At 39.7% G+C, this 25439-nt stretch overlaps 1 protein-coding gene across 1 annotated transcript in view; it reads left to right on the forward strand.

Annotated features, from left to right (window-relative positions):
• The first annotated feature begins 2541 nt into the window (after nt 1-2541).
• MGAT4D (MGAT4 family member D) overlaps nt 2542-25439 on the forward strand; it is a 41446-nt gene continuing 18548 nt past the window's right edge. The window contains 6 exon segments of the mRNA XM_019796297.2: nt 2542-2728; nt 2730-2757; nt 12274-12432; nt 14363-14500; nt 18926-19059; nt 22053-22099. Of these exon segments, the coding sequence (XP_019651856.1) occupies nt 2663-2728; nt 2730-2757; nt 12274-12432; nt 14363-14500; nt 18926-19059; nt 22053-22099 (572 nt within the window). The 5' untranslated portion in view covers nt 2542-2662.

The following is a 25439-nucleotide window of genomic DNA, read 5'->3' on the forward strand; positions in this document are numbered from 1 at the left end:
GGATCACGCCCTGAGCCGAAGGCAGACGCTTAACCGCTGTGCCACCCAGGCGCCCCCATGGGTTTTTTTTTTAAGATTTTATTTGTTTATTTGAGCGGGAGAGAGCAGGGGGTAGGGGCAGAGAGAGAGGGAGAATCAGATTCCCTGCTGAGGAGATGCGGGGTTCCATCCCAGGACCCGGGATCATGACCTGAGCCAAAGGCAGACACTTAACCGACTGAGCCACCCGGGCGCCCCTGATTATCAAGTTTTCGGTTTTTCCTTTCTTCAGAAAAAAAGACAAAAGAAAAAGAAATCACTATATAAAATGAAAAAATCAGAAGACATATGAGGATTTCAAAAACATTCATTAAGATGTGAGAGCAAAGTGCTTTTTTGCATCTTGAAAACATGGCATTTGGTGAGTCTGAACGGAGAACTTTTGAGCCCTGCATTAGAGGCATCCGCAGAGTGGAATCCGGAGATGGAGCCAGACTGCAAAAGGCCGCGGATTCCAGGCTAAATCTTTTCACTTTCAACAGAGCTGCTGAAGGATTTTTGAGCAGGTAGGGAAAAAAATGATAGTTAAATGCCATAAACTATGGGAAAGCCCTCCACTGCTNTTTTTAAAAAAAAAAAAAAAAAAAAAAGAAAAAGAAATCACTATATAAAATGAAAAAATCAGAAGACATATGAAGATTTCAAAAACATTCATTAAGATGTGAGAGCAAAGTGCTTTTTTGCATCTTGAAAACATGGCGTTTGGTGAGTCTGAGCGGAGGAGAACTTTTGAGCCCTGCGTTAGAGGCATCCGCAGAGCNAACGGAGAACTTTTGAGCCCTGCATTAGAGGCATCCGCAGAGTGGAATCCGGAGATGGAGCCAGACTGCAAAAGGCCGCGGATTCCAGGCTAAATCTTTTCACTTTCAACAGAGCTGCTGAAGGATTTTTGAGCAGGTAGGGAAAAAAATGATAGTTAAATGCCATAAACTATGGGAAAGCCCTCCACTGCTTTGTGGAAAAAATAATAATTAGAAATTATTAGTGAGAAAAAATAATTAGAAAAATTAGTGAGAAAATTGATACTGCTTCTGATGATCAACAACAGAGAACCAAATGTGTTGAGCTTGACCTGACTACGAGGCACATGCTAATCGGTTTTGAACATTATTTACCTCAGCAACCTTGAACAGACATTACTCATGTCATCTTTTTGTTGAGGAACCCTAGCTTAAGGAGGATTAAAAACTTTCCCAACATATTGCTAGTGGATTCTGACATCATTTGCTTTTCAGTGCAAAGCTGATGGGAAACTGGAGACCAAGTAAGAGGACTGTGAGATATTGAATTTGGAGATATCCTGTGTTGCATGGCCTCTTGCCCCAGGTCAGGCTACTTCACATCTTTCTCCACCCTGCTCATACCCCAGGAGGCGGGTCCTAAGACCTAGTTCACTACACAGAGCTTCCTTGCCTTCTGGTTTCCAGTAGAGCTTAGCCAATGGGGGACACTGGCAAGGGACCGGAGGGATGAGGGAGAATAGAGTTGAGGTGTTCCTCCAGGCTCCCAGTCCTGGGATCTGGCTGAGTCACCGCTCAACTGAAGGTCACAACTCCTGCCATCAGCACATGAGAAAATATAGCTTAGAATGGCATCCTCAGGCTGGCATGTGTTCAAATCTTTCTTCCCTTTCAAGGAGCCAGAAATGAGTTCAGCCACAGTGGTGTAGTGCTGGTTTGAAGCAGACGCTTACTACCACATGCCGCCAATGAGAAGATTGATCAGCGTGGAGAATCCAAATAGCAAACCACAGTTCAAGGAGCCCAAAAAGAGTCTCAGCGTGCTGTCTCCTAGTATTTCCCAGGCTTGGTTTTTCAGGGGCTGAGAAACCAATACCTTGAACTTGGCATAGCTTAGCAAGTCTCCCTGCGCTACTCATCTTATATATAACTTTTTTCTTTCACAAACGTTGATTCCCTGCTCCTTTCCTGAGGGAGGAGGTACCAAAATATAAAAGATAAAGGGATTAAGTTGAATGTCTGGCATTGGCCATTTCCCACACAAAAATCTAAGCCCCCGAAGTTATTTGGGCATTTGATGGCTTTCATTTAAAGCTAAGGATACATATTTTATTTAGGAACTTTTCATATTTTATTTATAAACTTATCTATGTACATGATTTGTAGAAGAACCACTTCCAGCTGTGTAATCTGTCGCAAATTGCTCGATTTCACGATGGCTCCTATTTTTCAAGATAAAATGAAGAGAACAATAGCACATTAGAACTATTGTTATCTTGCCTTCAAAAATTTGGGATGTTTGAGGATTTACTGAAATAAGGATATATACAAACAGCTCAGCCTAGGGTCTGGCTGCTGGAAAATAAAGCAACAGTACTGACCACCCACCAACCACATGGCTAGGCAGTGGAGAGCTTTCCCAAAGTTTATGGCATTGAACTACCAGCGGTCCTAGCAAGAGGTTTGCGATCCTAAGTGCTGAGCCACGGAAGGGGGCTCCCAAAGGGCGGGCGTGCTGGGCTCCCCAGCGGCAGTGGCGGGATGGGGGCAGGGGTCGCGGGGCGCGTGTCCAGAGGCGCAGGCGCGCCGCGCGCTCCTCGTCCGCTGCGGGGTCGCTGCGCGTCGCCTCCAGTCGCTGCGCCGCGGGCAGTCAGGCCAGCTCCATGAGGACCAGGCACGTGAACGTGCTGATCGCGCTGGCCGCCGTCATGCTCTTCAGCTTCTCCTGCTTTCTGCATCTCCAGGATGACTCAAACCAGTGAGCTGCAGGTGGCTTCTGCGCCACCTTTCCCGCCCGCCTCTCCGGCTTCGGGGCTCGGGACTGCCAGGGCTGCCGGGGGCCGGGGGTCGGGGGGGGGAGTGATGGGGCGCGACGTGAGACAATGAGAGCTGTGGCCAGCTCTCGTCCGAGGTGTTTTACAGATGTAGGCCCCCGCGCCCTCGTCTCGACTGGCGGTTAAGCCGCAACGGGCGCTCCTAGTCTACCCCGGCGGCCGATGGCCGCCGGCGGGCGCGCGCACTAACGGATCCGCGTGCGGGACCTCCCGGCGCCATGCAGCCTCCGCACGCCCTTGCCCTGCGAAGGCTCGAGGGTCCAGTCTGTGCCCAGCTTCCCTGCCGCCGCCCGCGTCTTCCTCTTCCCCATCGTTTCCAGAAACGCGACTGACTTAAGAACTCTTCTTACAAAGCCAACATCTTTCCACTTTTCCTGTTCCACGTTCTGTTATCGAGCCACACTTCAAGGCTCCCTAGAATATTTTTTTTGGAAGCCGAAAAGGGGTGAAGTGATGAAGAGACGGTTCAGAGCATGGGTACAGCGCCCCAACTTTCTCTAATGAACCATGCGACTTGCGTTACTACTTCGAAACACACCGAGGTTTTAATTCATTTTGTTTTAGGGTTCCTAATTTAGCAAATAAAAGTAGAGATTTCCTGGGGAAATTTGTACTTTAGGTAAAGCATGAGTAAGCTTTTAGTATAAAAATGCTATTTTATACCAAAGACTTATTTATACCAAAAGACTTATTGTTTATCTGAGCTTCAAATTTAACTAGGTTTCCTGCATTCTATCTTGTCCAGTGTAACATTGTAGCGTCCGTGTAGTTGGATTTTGAATTTAAGCTTAGGAATCCTGTAAATATGTTAAGCCAGCCTTCCAAGACTGCCCTTAGGTGGTTTTAGGTTAAATATTCATTCTTATTAAACACATTTATGACCCAGAGTTCACACAAAGTAACCTTGGTGGTAGTGTCAAGAATGGAGTTTGGAAGTGGCTTTAGTCTTGCAATTAATACGAAATTTTATCATGTATACACAATATCAACATTCTACTCCGTTTGTTTTGAAGGAATAGAAATATGTAGTAATTTATCTGTTTTATGCTACTGATCTTTCATCATTTTATACACTTTCCCTCTTCTTCATTTTCTGTAAAGAACATTATCCAAATGTGTTTTTATGTATTTTAGGACAATAAACAATTTCTACTTTAATAACAAAAAATAAATCGTTACTCCTAATTAGAAAGTAAAATGTAAACTCCCATTTAGAGTAATTTTGGAAGACAGTTTGGATTGGTAATGTCAGAAGGCATTTTAATACAGCTAGTATTATTGTATTATATATTATAAACTGTGGACTTTGTGTTATGACTGGGAAAAAGAAGGTTGATCCCTCAAAGCATTTATATTCCCATCATTCATATGTTCAAGTTTAGAAAATGGGATATTCTTGAAAATGCACCACTCTTAGAATAACTGATAAAACAGATTTCTCATGTTTTATGTTTATGTTTCTGTGTAACCTAGCTCTGAAATAGTTACAGAATCAATCCTGAGATGTTCTTATGTCAACAAAAGAAAGACTTCATTTAGTTTTGGAAGCAGCGATTTTTATAAGAACCAAAGATAGTCCCAATGTTTTCTAAAATTTGATCCATAGTTGTAATTCTTATCAATGAAAACTTGGGAATATTTATTAGAAAGATGGCCAGGGGGTGCCTGGGTGTCTCAGTTGGTTAAGTGCCCAGCTCTTGACCTCAGCTCAGGTTTTGGTCTCAGCCTAGTGAGTTCAAGCCCCACGCTGGGCTCCATGCTGGGCATGGAGCCTACATATAAAAAACAATAAAGTTGGCCACAACCTAGTGCTTTATTCTTTCCCCCATAAGTTTTTATGAGCATATAACCTTTTGTTCGTTTCTCTAAGCTCATAGTATTAACAGTTCATTAATTTGCTTAATAAATATGTAAGCTCCATGAGGAGAAGAATTTTTTTTTTCTGTTTTTGTCTGTTTCATTCACTGCTGTGTGCCCAACATCTGGAAAAATGCCTGATATAATAGGTATGTTAAATATTTGTTGAGTGCTTGAATGAATGTGTGAATTAATGAATTTGATAAATACTTCTTCACGTTGTGGGAGCTAGGCAACAAAAATTTTTAAACCTTCACTTTCAGGGAGCTTACATTCTGGTTAAGGGAAATAACAACAGGAATGATATTGCTTTATGATGTCATGTGTTGACAAGGGGGAGAAAGTGCTATTTTAGATAGGGTGGTTAAGGAAAGTCATATTAAGGCCTATTCCTGAATGAATTAAGGGAGACTTTTGAGTGGATATCTGGGGAAGAGTTTTCCAGGCAATAAGAAAAGCAGGTGCAAAGGCCCTGTGGTGTAATCAGCTTGATATGTTTGAGAAACAGCTAGGAGGTGAATGTGAACAAGGAAGAGTTGTAGAGGTATAAGATCATGGAGACCATAGCAAGAACTATGACTTTTATTCTGAGTAGGATAGAAAGCCATCTACATGAAAAGATCGTCAACATCACTAATCATCAGAAAAACGCAAATCAAAACCACAATGAGATACCACCTCGTATCTGTTAGGTTGGCTATTTTTAAAAAGACGAGAAATAATGAGTGTTGGTGAGGATGTGGAGAAAAAGAGAACCTTCATGCACTGTTGGTGGGAATGCAAATTGGTGCAGCCACTGGAAAACAGCATGGAGGTTCCTCTAAAAATTAAAGATGGAACTACTCATATGACCCAGTGATTCCACTTCTGGGTATTTATATGAAGGAAGTGAAAACACTAACTTGAAAAGGTATCTGTACTCCCATGTTTATTGCAGCATTATTTATAATAGCCAAGCTATGGAAGCAACTTAAGTATCCCTTAATGGATGAATGGATAAAGAAGTTATATATATTCTATTATAATGGAATATTATTCTTTCAGTCCCAGGTGTAGCTCAAAGTCAGCAGAGTCCATGATGCACATGTGAGCCATTCAAGACAATAATTTAAATGTCTTGTGGAATTTAAAGTGTATCTAGAACAACAGAGCATGACAACGATTACAAGATAAGATAGGAGGGGGTAAGGAGGAAGGAGAACATAATTTTGGAAGGAAACAGATGGAATGTTTAAGGGTTAGTTAGTAGTGGGTCCGTGGATATTTTGTTATGTGACATGCATTTCTGTGTCCTAGCAATTCGGCTAGTCAGGACTGAAATTGCTGTGCAGCCTTACTCAATGGTTTATGGCCCAGCTCCTCTTGTCACTGATCAGTACTAATGCCATATAGGTTGTTCTGTATTTAAAATAACATCCCTACCACCAGATATATCCAAGGGAAACTCTTGAATATATTGACCTGGTATATTTTTTTTAAAGATTTTATTTATTTATTTGACAGAGATAGAGACAGCCAGCGAGAGACGTAACACAAGCAGGGGGAGTGGGAGAGGAAGAAGCAGGCTCCTGATGTGGGGCTCGATCCCATAATGCCGGGATCATGCCCTGAGCCAAAGGCAGACGCTTAACCGCTGTGCCACCCAGGCGCCCCATGACCTGGTATATTCTTGGTAGCATTTTTTATAATTGTCCATCAACAAAGAGAATTTATCTCTTCTAAGAAAAATATGTTACTGTATATTCGAAACAGTGGAACATTTAACAGTAGTGGAAATGAATGGACTAGAGCTTGACTTATTGGTATGGATGGATTGCAAAAACATAAATTAAGCAAAAGAAGCAAGTACAGAAGAACACACATAAGTGTTATTTATGAATATCTAAAAACAAGTATGAGTCAGCTTGCACAAGTGGTAAAACTTGAATGAAAACCAATGGAAGATTAATACAAAATTCAGAATTCTGCTTATTTGGGAGTAAGGAGGAAATGGCACGTAATCTTGGGAGGAAACAGATGGAATGTTTAAGGCTAAGGTAGCAGTGGGTTCGTGGATGTTCGTTTTTATTATTACCTTTCAAACTATTTTATATATGCTCTTCAATGTCTGAAATATTTCACCATAACCTAACGCATAGAGGGACTCACCACTCAAAGGGAGTTCAAAGGACGTTGTTCGTAGTGTGATTTGATTATTGCAAAGCACACGTGGAGTAATCTAAAATATATTTTACCTTTTTAGCTTCATCTCCTACCAGCTGCCTCAGAGAGTCTTTCCCCTTTCTTTTGACCCCCCTGAGTGAATTACTTGCTTTCCCCTCAGTATGCCATACCATTTCACACTTATGTGTTTCCGTTGTTATTATCTTAGTTTGGAATGCCCTTCCCTGCCTTTTGCTGTAGGGCAGCATTCTGTACATTCTTCAAGTTCTCAAATATTCCCTCTTCTCTGAAACCTTTTCCCTCCTCCTTCTCCCACTCCTCGGTCTTCCTTAGTAGTTAATTATTTCTGCCTCTCTCTGCCTGTGGCATTTGAGGATAACTCCATTTTCACAATTATGTTAGTTGGTTGTTGAAATACATGCTCCTTCCTTCATCTCTTGTCAGGTGATTTAGAGCAAGAACCGGACTTTATCCATGTTTGTTTACCTGTCACATAGCTCAGTGAATAACACATGGTAAGTATTAAGTGGCAGAAAGAATGCGTACCCTGTGATGCTTCTCACTGCTGGAGGGGGTTAGTGAATGAAATAGGGTGGAAGAGTCAGGTCATGGCCATAGCGGATAAGACCTTGTATATTAAGGCAGGTAGTTCGGACTTAATTCAGTAAGCATTCAGGGAGCCATTTAAAGTCTTTGAGCGGTGTTTCCGGAAGATTAATTGTGGATTGGAGGTGAGAGACTAATTAAGAGACAGTTGTAATAATGCAGCTAGAGGCAGTAATGACCTGAACTATGGTAAAGTCAATGATGAGAAAGATAAAACAATTAAAGAGATCTATAACAATGCTTCTCAAATTTTAATGTGTATACCAGTCACCTGTGAATCTTATTAAAGCACAGATTCTGACTCAGTAGGTCTGGGGTGAGGCCTGAGAACAGGATTTCTTTTTTTTCTTTTCTTTTCTTCTTCTTTTTTTTTTTTTTTTTTTTTTTTTTTTTTTTTTTTTTTTTTTTTTTTTTTTTTGAGAGAAAGAGAGGAAGCACGCACATGTGAGCAAGGCGGGGGAGGAGCAGAGGGAGAGAGAGAGAGAGAGAGAATCTCAAGCAGGCTCCATGCTCAGCATGGAGCCCAATGAGGGGCTCGATCTCACAGCCCTGAGATCATGACCCGAATCAAAATTGAGTCGACACTTAACTGACTGAGCCACCCAGGTACCCCAAGAGATACTGCATTTCTAATAAGCTCACAGGAGATGCCAAGAACGGGCTGTCCAATATGGCCGCCCCTATCTAGATGACTGTCGAGCACTTGAAATATGGTTAGTGCAACTGAGAAAACGAATTTTAAATTTTGTTTTATTTTAACTAATTTAAATTTAAGTTTAACTATAAGGCCTGAAGCAGTGCAAAATCTTCTCCACTAAGCAAAATTTTATTGGTTTGGTAAGATTGCATTTCACTGTTACTATTAAAATTTTGCATGTGAGTTAAGATGTACTGTCAGTATAAAATATACACAGGATTTAGTATATGTAGTACAAAAAAGAATGTAAACTATTCCATTAGTTATTTTTTATGTTGATTACATGTTGAAAAATATTTCAGATATATTGAATTACATAGAATATATTCTTTACAATTACTTGTTTCTTTTTGCTTTTTAAAAATGTGGGTACTAGAAAATTGAAAATTACAAATGTGTCTTACATTCGATTTCTACTGGATAGCAGTGCCTTGGACTCTTGCTGTGAGATGGAAAGGTCAGTGGTACTTAGGATCTCACCTGGCCTCTTTCTTATGGGCGGAAGTCACATTGGCCCATTGCACACATGGACTGGTGTTTGTTTTCACAATTTCACCACAATTAAGTCAAAACATCAAATTATTGTTAATTTCAAACCTTTCCAACATAGTTTTATAACATTTCACCCTCACAAAATACCTGAGTGAATATGCAAGTAATGTAAATATTTTAAATAGAATATCTTTGAATAGAATTATCAAGTAAAAATATGTAAGAAGCAGATCTAAGACTAGGGAATACATCCGTTAACTTTTTTGTATGGTTGTTTCTGTACGTACTACTTCCTCTAGAGAAAACTCTTGTCATGTTTTCCAAATTGATCCCTCAGGGACTGACTTAACATTGTCGAAGCTTAGCTATGTTGCATCACCCATGATATATCAACTTCAAATACATGATTCAGTTTGCAGAGAGAATATTACCCCAGGAATCCCAATAACATAGGGTTATACTGGTTAAACTACGTCTATTTCTAAAGTTTGTCGACATCTTCAAATAGTATCCATTTTATTAATATTCAGGATTTATCTGGGATAGTTGCAGTTCATTCGATTAAAGCACAGTTCAGTTTAAAAATCACTCGGGGCACCTGGGTGGCTCATTCGGTTAAGCATCTGACTCTTGGTTTCCACTGAGGACATGGATCTCAGGGTTGAGAGATTGAGCCCTGCATCAGGCTCTGTGCTGGGTGTGGAGCCTGCTTGGGATTCTCTCTCTCCCTCGCCCTCTGTTCCCCTTCCTCTCAAAAAGTAAGTTGTCCCCCTGCTCTGTCTCTAAGCCCTCTCGTCCTGCTTTCTCCTGAACCCACTCCAGCTAGGCTTTCTCTTCACTGCTTCACAGAACCACTCTCATCAAGGCCCCCAGGGACTGCACACTGCTGTCTCATGGCCCTCACCCTGTCCTTGTCCTCCTTGTCCTGTTCAACAGCGCTTGACAGTTGATGCCTTGACACATTTTTCTCACTTGGTTTCCAAGGGCTTGACACACACCCGAGTTTCCTCCTGCCTTACCAGCTAATCTGTCTTAGCTTTGTTACTTCTTCTCATTTGTTCAACTTACAACTTTGAGGTGCCTTAGGATTTCATCCTTGGGCCTCGTCTCTTCTCTACTCATCCTCATTCTCCTAGCGGTCTCCTGCCTCTTACCACAGGTCTCTCTAAGTGTCTGTGTCCAGGCCAGGCCCGTTCTCCCGCTGGACCCCCACATGGAGCTGCCTCCTGAGATGTGTGATAAGCATCTAGAATCTGACATGTCTCAAACTAGCTTCCTAATATTCACACCAACACTTGCTCCCTTCATCTGCTCCGTCTTCGTAAATGTCTACTCCTTTCTTCTAGTTGCTCAGAATATCATTGCCTCCTTTTTTTCATATCCCACATCAATGTCAGCAAATCCTATCTTCTTTATCTTCAAAATAGATCTAGAATTAAACCATTCCTCACCACTTATCCCACCAACAATCTTTTCTAAGCCATAGACATCTCTTTCCTGATCCCCCGTCTTCAGTCTTAGTTTCCCCAACTCTGTTTTTCACACAGCAGATAGAAGGATCCTATTGTGGTGAATCGGAGTAGGTGACTCCCTGCTTACAGACTTCCACCGGCTCCCCAGTTTGCTTAAAGTAAAAGCTGAAGTACTTACAAAGGTGGCTTTGTAATTTTATCACCTACTGCTCTTCCTGACTTCAGTTTGCATCAGCCACACTGGTCTCCATGCTGTTTCTGGAGATAATGAGCATGCTCCTGCCTCAGGGCTTTTGCATGTGCTCTTCTCTCTGTACCAAAGTTACCTACAGCATTTCTTCATTCGCTCTGTTCTTGTCTGTGCTCACACGTTATCTCCTTAGAAAAGCCTTCTCTGATCACCCTGTTACAGTAAAATCTCCCCCCACCATCAACACTCTAACCTTTTTCCCTGCTTTGTATTTTTTTAATTCACCATTTTCTAATAAAACCTATGATTCACTTATTTCTTGTTTTTTCCATCCAGTCAGGTGTAAGTTCCAAGGGGGCCACGAGTTCTGTCTGTTCTGTGCATTGTCATATCCCCAGGCCATGTAACAGTATTTAGTGTAATAAATATTTGTTGGACGAGGGAATTAATTGAGTGGCCAGGCCATTGTTCTGGCTGGGGAGATGTAGAAGGCCCTGAGAAGAGCATCCCTTCTCAAAGAAAAACTCAGGCTTGGCTTAGAACTGTAAATGAATTCTGAACCCCCATCAAGTGTTTCAGGAAGAAACAGAAACTTGCTTTTACTCTTGACTTCCCCCTCTCTGCTGGGACCAAATGGTTGATCTCTCTGCTATACCCATGTCTTTCCATCTGTAGAGAATATGCAAAATTCCTAGTATTGCACTGTGAGGGCAGTGATGACCGACACAAGTTGCCAGCCAGTACACTGACAGGTCCTGGAGACCAACCTGTTATTGCTTCAGCTGGATAGACTGGGGGGCCCAGATTAGGAGGTCTTCAAGAGGCTGCTGAGAAAAAATTAGTTCAGAGCAGCAAGTCCTCCGTCTTTTCTTACTGGGTGATTTATATGTACAGATTAAATTGTGGATTGGATTGAGCAGTGCCTTTTCACTCTTGTCATTTGGCATTCACTCTTGTCTGGCCTTTCCCTGGAGGTGGATTGAGGGAGGAAACCATGTCTCTGGTGCCACCACCCACTCCCAGAGAAGACTAGAGATGTAGAGCCTTGAGTTGTGCTGCTTGTATCGTAACAGGCTAAGGACTTGTGCAGGGATGGGGCACAACGCTCACTGCAAAAGACTGCCAGAATTCTTCGTAATTATAGGATTCTCTGTAATGATTAGCCAGCCAGTTGTGTCTTTCCCTAAACCTCCACTGCCCTGTTTCAGCAAGCCTGGCAATGCATAAAACCCGAATCTACTTGTGTGTGTGTGTGTGTGTGTGTGTGTGTGTGTGTGTGTGTGTGTGTACCCCATTGATGGGAGCCCCTGTTGGCAGGATACTCCATATAATACGAAATTGTTGCATTTGGGAGATTCAGTGACACAGACCTGGAGTTGGAGAGGTGTTGTGACACACCCTAGAGATGGAGCTGGCCACTGAGTGAGGACTGGAGAAGTGGGGTCCCCTCCAACCTAAGAGGGAGACACAAAGCGTCTTGTTAGAGAGCAGTGAAGCAGCAGGTTTACTTTCCTCTTTGTATCTTGGGGTGGATGATCTGTGGAGGGTTGGCAGAGAAATATTGGATATTACAGTTTATTAGTGGCTTCCTATCTCCAGGAAGGTAGCTCAAGCAAGATGCAAGTTTTGTTCCAAGCTGGCCCATCTGAAAGGTGAATGGAACCAGCAAGATGGATGTACCATGCTTTCAAGAGGGGCTGAGTCTGCCCATGGCCAGGGATTCAAGACCTTCGGGACCCTCCCAGATAGTACTGTTTTAACATCTCACTCTTTCTCCAGCCTCTTATGTGTAACATATATACATATTTATATATAAGCTGTGTATGTGTATATATACACACACATATATATAGTGTTATAGCTACATTGAAGCATGTATTTTATTTTTTTGTTATACGTTATAGAAAATTGTATGAAACCATTGCTACTTATATAAATATATACACATATGTTTCCTTTGCAGGTAATCAACTAACTAATTGTAGAAACCATATTTTGGAGTTTAAAGAAAAAATGCTACATTTAAAAAATAAAACTGAAAGAAATCGTCAAGAGCTGATCAAAGCCTTGAGTAAAGTGAACTATGAAATCATACAGAGAAAAAATATGTCTGTAAACTTAGGTTTGTGTTGCTTTTGTTTTTGTGTGGTGGCTTATTTGTTGGTTTTGTGTTTTGTGTTTGGGAATTTAGATTTCATGCTTTCTGATTTTAGGACACTTCTCCCCTACAAATATAACTAAATTGGTACTTGTTCTTTTATTGCAAGACATACAAAAATCAGGTAGAGAGATATCATTGATATACTTCCTCCCCTCTGTAGCTCAAAAATGGTCTTCCTGCGTTTTCTGTGTGACTTGTACCACCATCATGACCCATCAACTAGATGCGGCCAGAACCCAGAGCGTCAGTCTAACTGCCCCCCACCCCCACCTCCTCTCGCATATTCCCATTTCAGTCAATAAGCAATCCTGTTGATTCACAGTCCTATGTATGCCACACATCTGTCCACATTTTCCCATCACCATCTCTGCTACTCTAGTCAGGCCACCTTCATGCCTCGTCCGAATGACTGCTAACATCTCCTTTTTGCTCTCTCTCCAGACTTGTCCCCCCACCTGTCTATTTCCACTGTAGCCACAGTGAGGGCTCACTGTCCTGTGTATCATCCTGCAGTGGCTCCCATTTCTCCAGGATAAAAAGTCCTGCCTCTGTTTCCCCTTTTGTAGTCAGTTAGTCCTCACTCTTAATCCCTTGCAACCACTAATCAGTTCCCTGTTGTTAGAGTTTTCCCTTTCCCAGAATGCCATACAAATGGAATCATGTAGTGTGTAATCCTTCGAGACTGACTTCTTGCACTTAGCAAAATTCATGGAAGTTGTTATGCGACCACATTTTTGTTGCCTTTATATTGCTGAGTAGCATTGGATTATATGGACATATAGTGGATACAGTTTGTTTAAACTTTTACCAATCAAAGAACATGTAGGTTCATTTTTTTGGCAATTACGAGTACATGTTTCTGTAAACATTCATATACAGGTTTTTTGTATGAAGAAAATTTTCTTTAAAAAAATATATATCTATATATATCTCTTGAATACTTACCGGCATATTGGATGGATATGTGATTTGGAAACGTTTTCTTCCAATCTGTGGCTGGTCTTTTCATTCTCCTTATGGTGTCCTTCAGAAAGCAAACATTTTTAACTGTGAAGTTCGATTTATCAATTTTTCTTTTTATATAATGTGTTTGATGTTATCTTTAAGAACTCTTTACCTTCCTCAGAGTCATGAAGATTTTCTTTTATGTGTTTATTTTTAATTTTATAGTTTTCAGTTTTACATTTGGGTTTCATTTGAGTTGATTTTTATAAATGATATGGAGTACAGGTCAAGATTCAGTGTTTTTCATGTGAATGTCCAAGTATTCTAGCACCATTTATCAAAAAGGCTGTCCTTTCTGCATTGAATTGCCTTTACACCTTTTCCAAAAATCAATTGATGCTATTTGTGTGGATCTATTTCTGGGTTATCTCATCTGTTCCAACGGTCTATGTATCTTTTTTTAATGTAATACCACACTGTCTTGATTACTATATTATGTATTATGAATTAAATACGGTATGAGTCTTCTAATTTTGTTCTTCTTTTTCAAAATTATAGAGGTATCTTCAAATGAATAGTACAAGTAGAGTCATTAAATGTTGAGCCACATAACAAAATTATAGAGATACAAACTTTAATGTGATATTAATCAAAATAGCAGATCAGATTATAGCATCTTTCAGTTATACTTCATTTGGAACTGACAGTTCCATTAGTCTGATTATGTAGCTCATAGTGCTAGACTTAAATATTACTTCTTAAATAAATATGAATCAATAATATTTGAACTATATTTTGTAGCCGTATGATTTCAATAATTCACATTTAATTAAATTTCTCTTATATATTAAATACTAAATCTGTTAATCTCATTATGAAAAATTGTACCAAAGAGAGAAAAATCCCTATGGTCATGCACTTAGAAACCCTATTTTTTCTCTTTCAGTTGAGAAGAAAATGAATACATTGGGTAACAATGAAACAGCGTCTAATGCATTTGAAATCCTAAGGTTCTTTTTTCCTCATCTAAGGAAAGTAGGCAGAATTTATCCTGATGTAATCATTGGCAAAGAGAAAACAGGTGGTAAGCAAACTTAGAATTAGAAAATCAGATATAGATATTTTGATCTTTGAGGATATGCTTTTAAGTTTTGTTGTGTTTTCTTGTTTATTTTTTTTCAAAGTAAGCTCCATGCCCAATGTGGGGCTTGAACTTAGAATCCTGAGATCAAGATTTGCGTGCTCTACCGACTTTGCCAACCAGGCGCCCCTTAAGTTTTTTTGAACTCTTCTCCAATTATTATTGTGTTCGTTTTTAGGTTTTAAAATGCAATCCATTAATATAATACTCACTCTGATATTTAGACCATGAGCCTACGTGGCATTAATTTGGACTACCAGAAATCAGTATATGACCTGGCAGAAAAAAAGAGTTCAATAGATATTTAGAGACTTGAATTCAAATTCAATTTGAATACAAATGTTTTGAAAATAGGACATCATAAGTCACATAATACATTTGACTTATATTAAGCATCTGCTAAGTACCTGGCAACTCTTGTCTCCCTTGGTTTTGATCAATTCATTCTTACCCGGCTATCTTCCTAGTTCCCCATCTTGCTGGGGACCAAGGTCGGCAAAAGCATTACGGAAGAGGTGATGTTTGAGCTAATCCTTAAATAATGAATTCAACTTCAGCAGGTATTAAAGAAGAGAGAAAGCATTTAAGTTAGAAACAGGGATTTTAGGGCGAGTCCCAGAATGCTTGCCATTCTTACAGACCTTGTTTGTTCTAGTTGAGTGAGTCATTCGAGGCCAGTGGCAGCAAGCTACAGCCCACAGGCCAAATCTGCTACTTTACAATGAATATTTGTTGAACCCTAGTCAGTGTTCATTGTTATTTGTCTGTGGCTGTTCTCCTGCTACAGCGGCCAAGTGGAGTAGTTGGGACAGAGACTGTATGGCTGGGAGACAGAAATGTTTACTATCTGGTCCTTTACAGAAAAAGCTTACTGACCTCTGTCTGATCTACGTGGTTCCTTGGGAATAAGTAGTGTTGTTCCATAGCACACGCCTCTGTCAAGCCTGCTGTGTTGGGATGCGGGGGCCACGTGGCATTGTGTCGCATCTGCATTCTCACTGTGTTCCATATACCAAGTTACTGTGCTTTCCTTCTTTTTTTTATGTTTTCTTTCATTGTCTCATTTGACCCTCACAACCCAATACAGTAGGACCTATGATTATCTCTATTTTACACCTAAGAAAATGGAGGTTTAGAGATATTAAGGTACTTCTTGAGATTGCATTTGAGTCTTTAATGGATTCCCTCTTGGGAGTATTTTGAATGTGGTGTGTGTATGTACATAGACATGCATGCATGGGTGTGAATATATGAGAAAGTGTGTGCTACCCCAAAGCTATAGGTAACAGGAGGAGGAGAGGAAAGACATAGGGGGAAAAAAAAAACCCAAAAAATAGTACATAGAAACTATAAAATGCTAGATACCAAGAATAAGCATAGCCTTAAATAAACATGGGCAAAGATAACCAGAAGCCCATGCCAGAGAGTGAGAGGAAGGAGGGAGAGATGTTTGTAATTGGGAAGAACAAAAGAACTCTTTGTATAGGGGCTTGGGGTGTTGTGGTAACCCAGTTAGCAGAACTGTGTTAAATCCTGAATAATTTTCTAATTCCCCAGCTATTTCCTGATTTCCACCCATGCCGTATATATTGAGGCCCCTTTGGTGGATTTTCATAGGTTCTTGGGAGGAACAGTTTGCCTATAAGCCTTCATTACCAGAGCTAATTTAAAAGGAGATTTTTTTTTCCTGGTAACTAAAAGATCATAGCACACAAAACATTTGTAAAAGCACTGAAGCCTGTAGCAAGGCCCACTGGGGAATCTGTCATCAGTCTTATTCTGTATTCTGAGTATATCTCAAAACATTTCTGCTCTCTTCTCTCTGTAACTGTTCTTTCCGAGCTTTCATTTCTTGCCCAGTGTATTGAAATAGACTTGTAAATTGACTAAAGTCAATCCAATCTTCATTCCCTCTTCAGAGATATGTACTGAAATGCATAACACCATGCTCAACTCTTACTTAAAATCCTTTAGTGGATCCTAGGGCATATAGGATGAAGTTAGCTCCTTGACATGGTGTATGCACAGAAGACTGTATCTTTCAAATCTCAAGTTTTGTCACTTCCCCTCCTTTCCAGCAACCCCAAACACATACAGGCCCTATGAATAAGCCAAGATTAGCACATTCTGATCACTGCCTGTAATGAACCCACCACCTCCCATTGACCACAGCTAGCTTCTCATGTAAGCCCCTTCCCCAGGATGACTTTTCAGCTTAACTGACAACATTTTTTGAGCAGTCCTCCATGTCCTCAAGTAACCAGCTTCTACCAGGGCAATAGTGGTGAATAAGACATAGCCCTCATCCTCCTACGGACACGTGAGAAAGCAATTACAGTATAGAGTGACTAGTCAGTATAGAGTGACTATAGACAGAGTGACTATAGTATTTCCCTGTCACAAGGGAAATACAAGATGGAGCAAGTAATCCATACTTGGGGAAATAGGACATTCTGGACTTTCTGGACGAAGTGACACTCACCTGAGTCATGAAGGGTGAACAGAACTGGAATAGACTAAATAGGGAAAAAGCGGGCGATGGAGAGTGGAAAAGTAGAGGGTGTTCATCCAGGTAGAGGAAATGAAATAGGAAAGGACTAACAGCAAGAGGGCCTGCACAAAAAGTGTGGCATGTGTGCACAATTGGGGCTGGAAGTTATTGTCAGTATGACATGGGGCAGAGGCCAAGTAATAAAGGGACTTGGCCATTCACTTATTCACCCCAAATTTATTGCCATTATTTAGTATTCTAAGAACAAGAAGGGTGATAAGTACTATGTGAGATGAAGTAAGAATATATAGGTGGTACACCCAACCTAGTTTAGAAAGAATGTGTAGAATTAGCACAAGGAACCTGGAGAAGAGTGTTCTAGGCAAAGAAGGGATGGCATGTGCAAAAGCCTGATAAGAGAGTCCTATTTGGTCAATTTGAGAAGCTGAAAGATGTTAAGTAAGACTGGTTTAAAGAGAGGATAGTTGACACATAAGAGGTAGGTCGGGACCAGGTCATTAAAGGCTTTGTAAACGTTTGTAAACATGTTCCTTACCATAAGGCATTGGGAATTATTTCAGGAATTGCATTTTAGAAAGGATCCCAAAGTTTGAAACTTGATTCCTGCCTCATACCAGCCCTAAAAATCGATTCCAGGTGGGCTGCAGATCTAGATATAAAAGGCAGACAATAAACCATCCAGAAGGTATTCAGGAAAATATCTTTATGACCTGAAGATAAACAAAGATTTCTCAATAGGAATCAAAAAGGCACTAACTATATAAAGGATGAGATGGTTAAATTGTACTATATTAAAATTAAGAATTTCTGTTCATCAAGAAGTAAAACATTGAGAAGGGAACCCAGAGTGGGAGATGATATTTGTAATACACATAACTGACAAAGCATTCATATTCAGAATCTATAAAGAGCATTAATAAATAAGAAAAGTCCATACGACTCAATAGAGAAACAGGTAAGAGCTTAAGCAGGGATTTCACCGAAGAATGCCCAAAGACCAATAAACATATGAAAATATGTTTGAACTCAATAGTAATCAGGGAAAACAGTAATCAGGGAAATACTAATTCTTACTGTTCTCGCCAAAGTTCAATAATTTTTTGTTACATAAATATTTCTCAGTTTGTTGTATACCAGGGCCCTGATTGTTTTGACTTTTTTTTCTAGTTTTATTATTGCTTTTTTAGGGAGAGGATTTTCTGAGTTCCTTACTTAGCCAGCCTATAAGTCCTTACCCCCACCTTGAAGGTGGAGAAATGGAAGCTGGAGAGGCTGTGTATCTTGCCCAGGTTCATATGTCCAGGCACTGGTGTTGAGTTTGGGCAGACTTTACTGATATAATCTTAGTATCTATTTGGATGACATGAGATCTGTTCTCCCAGTGTTCCAGTCAGTACTGGGCAATACAGGTAACTTAAGGGTATGGATTCATTCCGTTAAATCACTTGGAAATTACCTTATACATCTTTTTTTCAAAGATGAAAACATTTCATAGTGTTTTTCCTGTTTTGGGTTCCAGCATCTCCTTAGAAGAGAAGTAGAGAATCCGCCAATGTGTGACATTTTGTACCCAAGTTAGTTTTTATCTTTCACTACACTGAAACCCTCCAACATGAGAACATCTTGAAGTCTACTTAATGCTTTTACTAACAGTCCACTGCAAATTGGAATTCGCTCAGGCAGAAAATGAACTTTGTGATAAAAATTAATAGTAGTTTGGATAATTTTTTATAATATCGTTTCAGACACTATGACCATACAACTAACCCAAACATACTAATAAGCATAGATATTAATGATAAATTATGTTTTTCTCTATGGCTTCAAATGATGATTCCATGCTCCTGTGTCTGCAGTCTCTTTTGCTCTGGGTATTTCCACTGTTAACAGAGGAAATCAGAGTTACCTGAAGCAAGCCCTGAATTCTGTAGTCTCCAGGATGACTCCTTCAGAAGAGAAGGACTCGGTGGTGATTGTCTCTGTCGCAGACGTACGTATGAAAAATAAGTGGCTCTCCTCATGTCCAGCCTGTGGTCTCCAAATACCCTTCCTCCGTGGTAATCACTGTATCGTTTTAGATTTTTTTTCTTAAATTAAAAAAAAAAATTCATAGATGCCTTTTTTGGGTAGCAGACAATATATTTAATACTTGTTTGACACTACTGAGAAGGAATTAAATATGTTAATCCAAAAAAATACAGTGGTTCCATGTGGGGAAGAAATAAGATTGCATTGTTAAATAAGTTACTAGGAGCCCTGCATACTGTATAGTACAGAAATTATATTTACAAATAGAATATCAAAATTGAAGCTATAGTAATAAAACCTGCCGGCCCAAAAAAGGTAGGTATGTGAATCAAGAGATAATTTATGTAATCTTAAGTAACAATAGCCACCATGAATATTGAGGGACTCCTTTCTGTTTCTGGAGGACTGTAGACAATTTTATATACATTATTTGTAGCCCACATTACATCCCTCTAAAGTAGGTGTAGCTATCCTGATTTTACAGGTAAAGAAACTGAAGCTTATAGAAAGTAACTTGCCCAGTAATTAATACAGCAGATTCAAATCTATGTCTAATGGCCCCCAAATTTTCTTTTTTTTTAAGATTTTATTTATTTATTTGACAGACTGAGACAGCCAGTGAGAGAGGGAACACAGGCAGGGGGAGTGGGAGAGGAAGAAGCAGGCTCCTACCGATGAAGCCTGATATGGGACTCGATCCCAGAACACCGGGATCATGCCCTGAGCCGAAGGCAGACGCTTAGCGACTGTGCCACCCAGGCGCCCCTGGCCCCCAAATTTTCTATCTTGCCTCATATGCCATGTAAAATTTATATAAAGCACTGTATAAATATTGACACATAAAACCTTTTGAAGGGGGAATTTGGCAACTTGTGTTAGATTTAAAGTGTGTCTATATCCTTTGTATCAGAAATCTCAGTTCTGGGAAGTTAGCCTAAGGAGATATCAGGCAAGAATTCCAAAATAATAAAAATATGACAGAATGTACAGTAGTTGAGAACACATACTCTGGATCTAGATCGCCAAGTTTCAAATGCCAGCTTCTCCATTTCCTGGCTTGTGAACTTGAACAAGTTCCTTCACTCCTCTATGCTTCACTTTCTTTCTCTGCAAAATAGTGATGATAACATTACCTATGTCATAGGGTTGTTTTGTCAATTACATTAACTATTATGTTTTACAGTATTTGGATTGATGCATAGCACGTAGGAAGTGTTCAGTAAGTAATTATTTTAAGGATTTTAGGTGCACAATTGCTTTATGAAAGCATAATACTGGAAAGCACCAAAGATGTCTATCAATAAGAGGCTGATTAAATTTTTGTGTCTACATTGCAATAATCTGCAATGCAATTGTAACCATGGAAAAGAGAATGAATAGCTGTATTCACTGACATAGAATGATGTCCATATCATTAAGTGGGAAAAACGTAGAGCATCACATTTAACATAATATTATCTACATAAAATGTGATAGACGGAGGAGGAGGTAAGAAAAGATACAGACAGATGAAATGTATAAAGAAAAAAGAAAATGAGCAAACCTTGGAACGATGGTCTCCAAAATATAAATAGTGGTTATCTCCAGATAGTAGGAGTTGGAGGGATCTTTGTTGTCCCTTCAACATTCTTTTCTGTATTTATATTTTCTATAATAAACATGTCTTTGAATGCAGAAAAAACTCAAAAATCAAAACAAGCAATAGAAGAACTAAGAGGAAAATATAAATAAAAGATTAAACAGTCATTCTCTCCAAGTTTAATTTCTTAATATTGAAAGCATATAGTCTCCAAAATGTGTCAGTTTCTGTATGTTACATATTACAATCTTTATTTCTTTGCTGCTGACACAGTGCACGTGTGCCTAAAATGTTTAGACCAGTAATAAAATATTAGGGACAAATTTTAAAATGAAAGGTAGAATACTTAAAAAGTGTAACTTTGGCACTATGTTTAAAAATATAAAATATTTCAGTGTAACAAATAGCTGGTTATTCAATTTATGGCTACCTTAAGAACCTTAAGTACTGTCATGGAGTTATCTGCATCACGATGGATATTTTAAAATAAACAATCTGGGGCGCCTGGGTGGCACAGCGGTTAAGCGTCTGCCTTCGGCTCAGGGCGTGATCCCGGCGTTATGGGATCGAGCCCCACATCAGGCTCCCGCTGGGAGCCTGCTTCTTCCGCTCCCACTCCCCCTGCTTGTGTTCCCTCTCTCGCTGGCTGTCTCTATCTCTGTCAAATAAATAAATAAAATCTTTAAAAAAAAATAAAATAAACAATCTGACTGTATATGTTTCAGAGTACTCGGATTTGACAATAGAACTATCATTATTCAAAATTTTTCAGAATTTTATATTAGGACTGCTTGGGGCCCTGAGGCAATATTGTGTAAATGCTATCACTTTGGTAAAAAAAAAAAAAATCTGAGAATGTACTACCAAAAGTTATTTACAAATGAATCTGTCATGTGATCTAGCACAGAATTTGATAAAGAGTAGGCACACAAGGTTTGTTGATGGATGAAAATTTGGGAATTAACCCGAGTAACACTGTCTATAAAACTGTGGTATAATTTTGAAGTATGTTTACTATCCTATACTACTCATAAAATGAAGACATTTTCAAAAAGAGCAGTTCTTAGAAACAAGCCATCCCATTTTTAAGACAAAATTGTGTTAGATACATAGGTTTCTGCATACTAATTTTTAAGTGTAAATAATGTGTAGTGATATTTTGTATTGTGACAAAGGAAGAATGGAATCTTTTCAGTGTTCAAGTCAGGTCTTTTAGACATGTGGATATTTTAAATTCTTTTATAGACAGTGAAAAAACAAAAATTCTTAGGATGAAATGGCGTTCCACACGTAGACTAGACTCACATCTAGCAAGCATGTAGTAGCAACACTCTGAGGCATGCTTAATTTCAGTAAACTGTTGTTCTCATTTTCAGAGAAATGAAGATTATTTAAAGTCTGTTGTTGACATGATTACAAAAAGGTAGGTACTGTCCGATAAGTTTAAAAATATGTTCTTTCATTTTTCTATTTTATTTTTTCTGCCCAATTATATTATTGTACTAGTGATCATATTCATTCTGATAAGCATAGCTGTAGAGAAAGAACTACTTAGAACTACAAAGTATGTGACAAAGTATGGCTTATAACTTTCCCCAATTTTGTAGGTTGTCTGCCTAATAAAATCCGCCTTTTCCATGTTATTATCATTGTATGTATTCTCCATGAAATCCACTTCCTCTGAGAGAAGCCCACTAGAATGTTTTTTAAGCATTCTTGTGTTCCTTCCTGCATGAAGTCACATTCTCCACTTCTGCTTACCAGCTCCTGCTGGATGTAGCCTGGGAGATGCAAGCACCTGATGATGAACCAGCCTTCCAGATCTTTATGTTCAAGTGCATGATACAACTGGTAAAAAAACAAATCACAACCAGGAAGCTGGTGTTTCGTATTGGTACAGGGCGGGCAGTAGGAGAACATGCACAAGGGGAAGTCTTTCACTCTACCTGCAAGACCTAAAGAAAGTAGTAATTGAGCTGGGTCTAATGGTGTAAGGAGGCAGTAAGTAAAAGGAGAAAGGGAATGCCTGGCAAATAGAATTGCTTGAGAAGGCAGAAAGGCCAAAAAGAAGCAGGCTAGATTTTTGGAAATGTAAGTATACCCTGGAATATGAATGTTTGCAATTAAGGAAGGAGTATCGGTCGGAGTTAAGAAAGGCTGTGATAAGATCATGAAGACCCTTGGGTAACATGCTAAAGATTATGTACTTTATGCTACAGACCAGGGTTGCAAACATGGCCTTCAAGCTGAATCTGGCCAACAGACAGTTTGGCTTCGCCAGCAAAGTGTTTTGCTCTTGTTTTGTCTTCTTACCAAATAGCTCAAGGGGATGAGGCAGTTATTTTCATCAAGAGAATTCTAGCTAATAGCTGTAAAATGAGTAGAATTAACCGCTTTGAAACAACTGGCTCAGGCATATCATTAAATGACTGGTGCCTGGGGCGTTTCGCGAGGAAGGTGTATCAGCCAGCGTCCAAACAGGAAAACCCTTGGTAATTCACATAGAGGGAATTCAATACAAAGAATTGATCAAAAAGGTGTTTACAGGGGCTGAAAACAATAGAGAAGGAAGGAAATGGGAGAAGCATAAAGGAAGATGGGGTTGTACGTTACGATCTGACATTGGGCTGCGCCTGCTGCTGTGCTGTTGAAAACATGGATAATAGCAGTGCCGCCCCTGTCAGAGCTGGAACCTCCGCCCACTCCACTGCCTGCTGCTGCCGGAGCCTTCACCCCGACCCCAAGTAGCAAGGATGGCCTCCTCTTTCACTGCCTTCTAATCTCTTGGTACTGGCTCCCCTAGGCAGAACCGACCCAGAAGCTGGCTAGCAAGGGGGGCTGGGGTTGTGGCATGCAGACCCCCTGCTCCAACAGTCCCTGGCAGAGCAGAGTGTGAGAATGGGGGCTGAGGCTCAGGCACAGCCTGCAGGAAGGGCTCACGTGCCCNCATATTACAATCTTTATTTCTTTGCTGCTGACACAGTGCACGTGTGCCTAAAATGTTTAGACCAGTAATAAAATATTAGGGACAAATTTTAAAATGAAAGGTAGAATACTTAAAAAGTGTAACTTTGGCACTATGTTTAAAAATATAAAATATTTCAGTGTAACAAATAGCTGGTTATTCAATTTATGGCTACCTTAAGAACCTTAAGTACTGTCATGGAGTTATCTGCATCACGATGGATATTTTAAAATAAACAATCTGGGGCGCCTGGGTGGCACAGCGGTTAAGCGTCTGCCTTCGGCTCAGGGCGTGATCCCGGCGTTATGGGATCGAGCCCCACATCAGGCTCCTCCGCTGGGAGCCTGCTTCTTCCGCTCCCACTCCCCCTGCTTGTGTTCCCTCTCTCGCTGGCTGTCTCTATCTCTGTCAAATAAATAAATAAAATCTTTAAAAAAAAATAAAATAAACAATCTGACTGTATATGTTTCAGAGTACTCGGATTTGACAATAGAACTATCATTATTCAAAATTTTTCAGAATTTTATATTAGGACTGCTTGGGGCCCTGAGGCAATATTGTGTAAATGCTATCACTTTGGTAAAAAAAAAAAAAATCTGAGAATGTACTACCAAAAGTTATTTACAAATGAATCTGTCATGTGATCTAGCACAGAATTTGATAAAGAGTAGGCACACAAGGTTTGTTGATGGATGAAAATTTGGGAATTAACCCGAGTAACACTGTCTATAAAACTGTGGTATAATTTTGAAGTATGTTTACTATCCTATACTACTCATAAAATGAAGACATTTTCAAAAAGAGCAGTTCTTAGAAACAAGCCATCCCATTTTTAAGACAAAATTGTGTTAGATACATAGGTTTCTGCATACTAATTTTTAAGTGTAAATAATGTGTAGTGATATTTTGTATTGTGACAAAGGAAGAATGGAATCTTTTCAGTGTTCAAGTCAGGTCTTTTAGACATGTGGATATTTTAAATTCTTTTATAGACAGTGAAAAAACAAAAATTCTTAGGATGAAATGGCGTTCCACACGTAGACTAGACTCACATCTAGCAAGCATGTAGTAGCAACACTCTGAGGCATGCTTAATTTCAGTAAACTGTTGTTCTCATTTTCAGAGAAATGAAGATTATTTAAAGTCTGTTGTTGACATGATTACAAAAAGGTAGGTACTGTCCGATAAGTTTAAAAATATGTTCTTTCATTTTTCTATTTTATTTTTTCTGCCCAATTATATTATTGTACTAGTGATCATATTCATTCTGATAAGCATAGCTGTAGAGAAAGAACTACTTAGAACTACAAAGTATGTGACAAAGTATGGCTTATAACTTTCCCCAATTTTGTAGGTTGTCTGCCTAATAAAATCCGCCTTTTCCATGTTATTATCATTGTATGTATTCTCCATGAAATCCACTTCCTCTGAGAGAAGCCCACTAGAATGTTTTTTAAGCATTCTTGTGTTCCTTCCTGCATGAAGTCACATTCTCCACTTCTGCTTACCAGCTCCTGCTGGATGTAGCCTGGGAGATGCAAGCACCTGATGATGAACCAGCCTTCCAGATCTTTATGTTCAAGTGCATGATACAACTGGTAAAAAAACAAATCACAACCAGGAAGCTGGTGTTTCGTATTGGTACAGGGCGGGCAGTAGGAGAACATGCACAAGGGGAAGTCTTTCACTCTACCTGCAAGACCTAAAGAAAGTAGTAATTGAGCTGGGTCTAATGGTGTAAGGAGGCAGTAAGTAAAAGGAGAAAGGGAATGCCTGGCAAATAGAATTGCTTGAGAAG

This window comes from Ailuropoda melanoleuca, chromosome 5, assembly GCF_002007445.2.
Source record: "Ailuropoda melanoleuca isolate Jingjing chromosome 5, ASM200744v2, whole genome shotgun sequence".
NCBI lineage: Eukaryota > Metazoa > Chordata > Mammalia > Carnivora > Ursidae > Ailuropoda > Ailuropoda melanoleuca.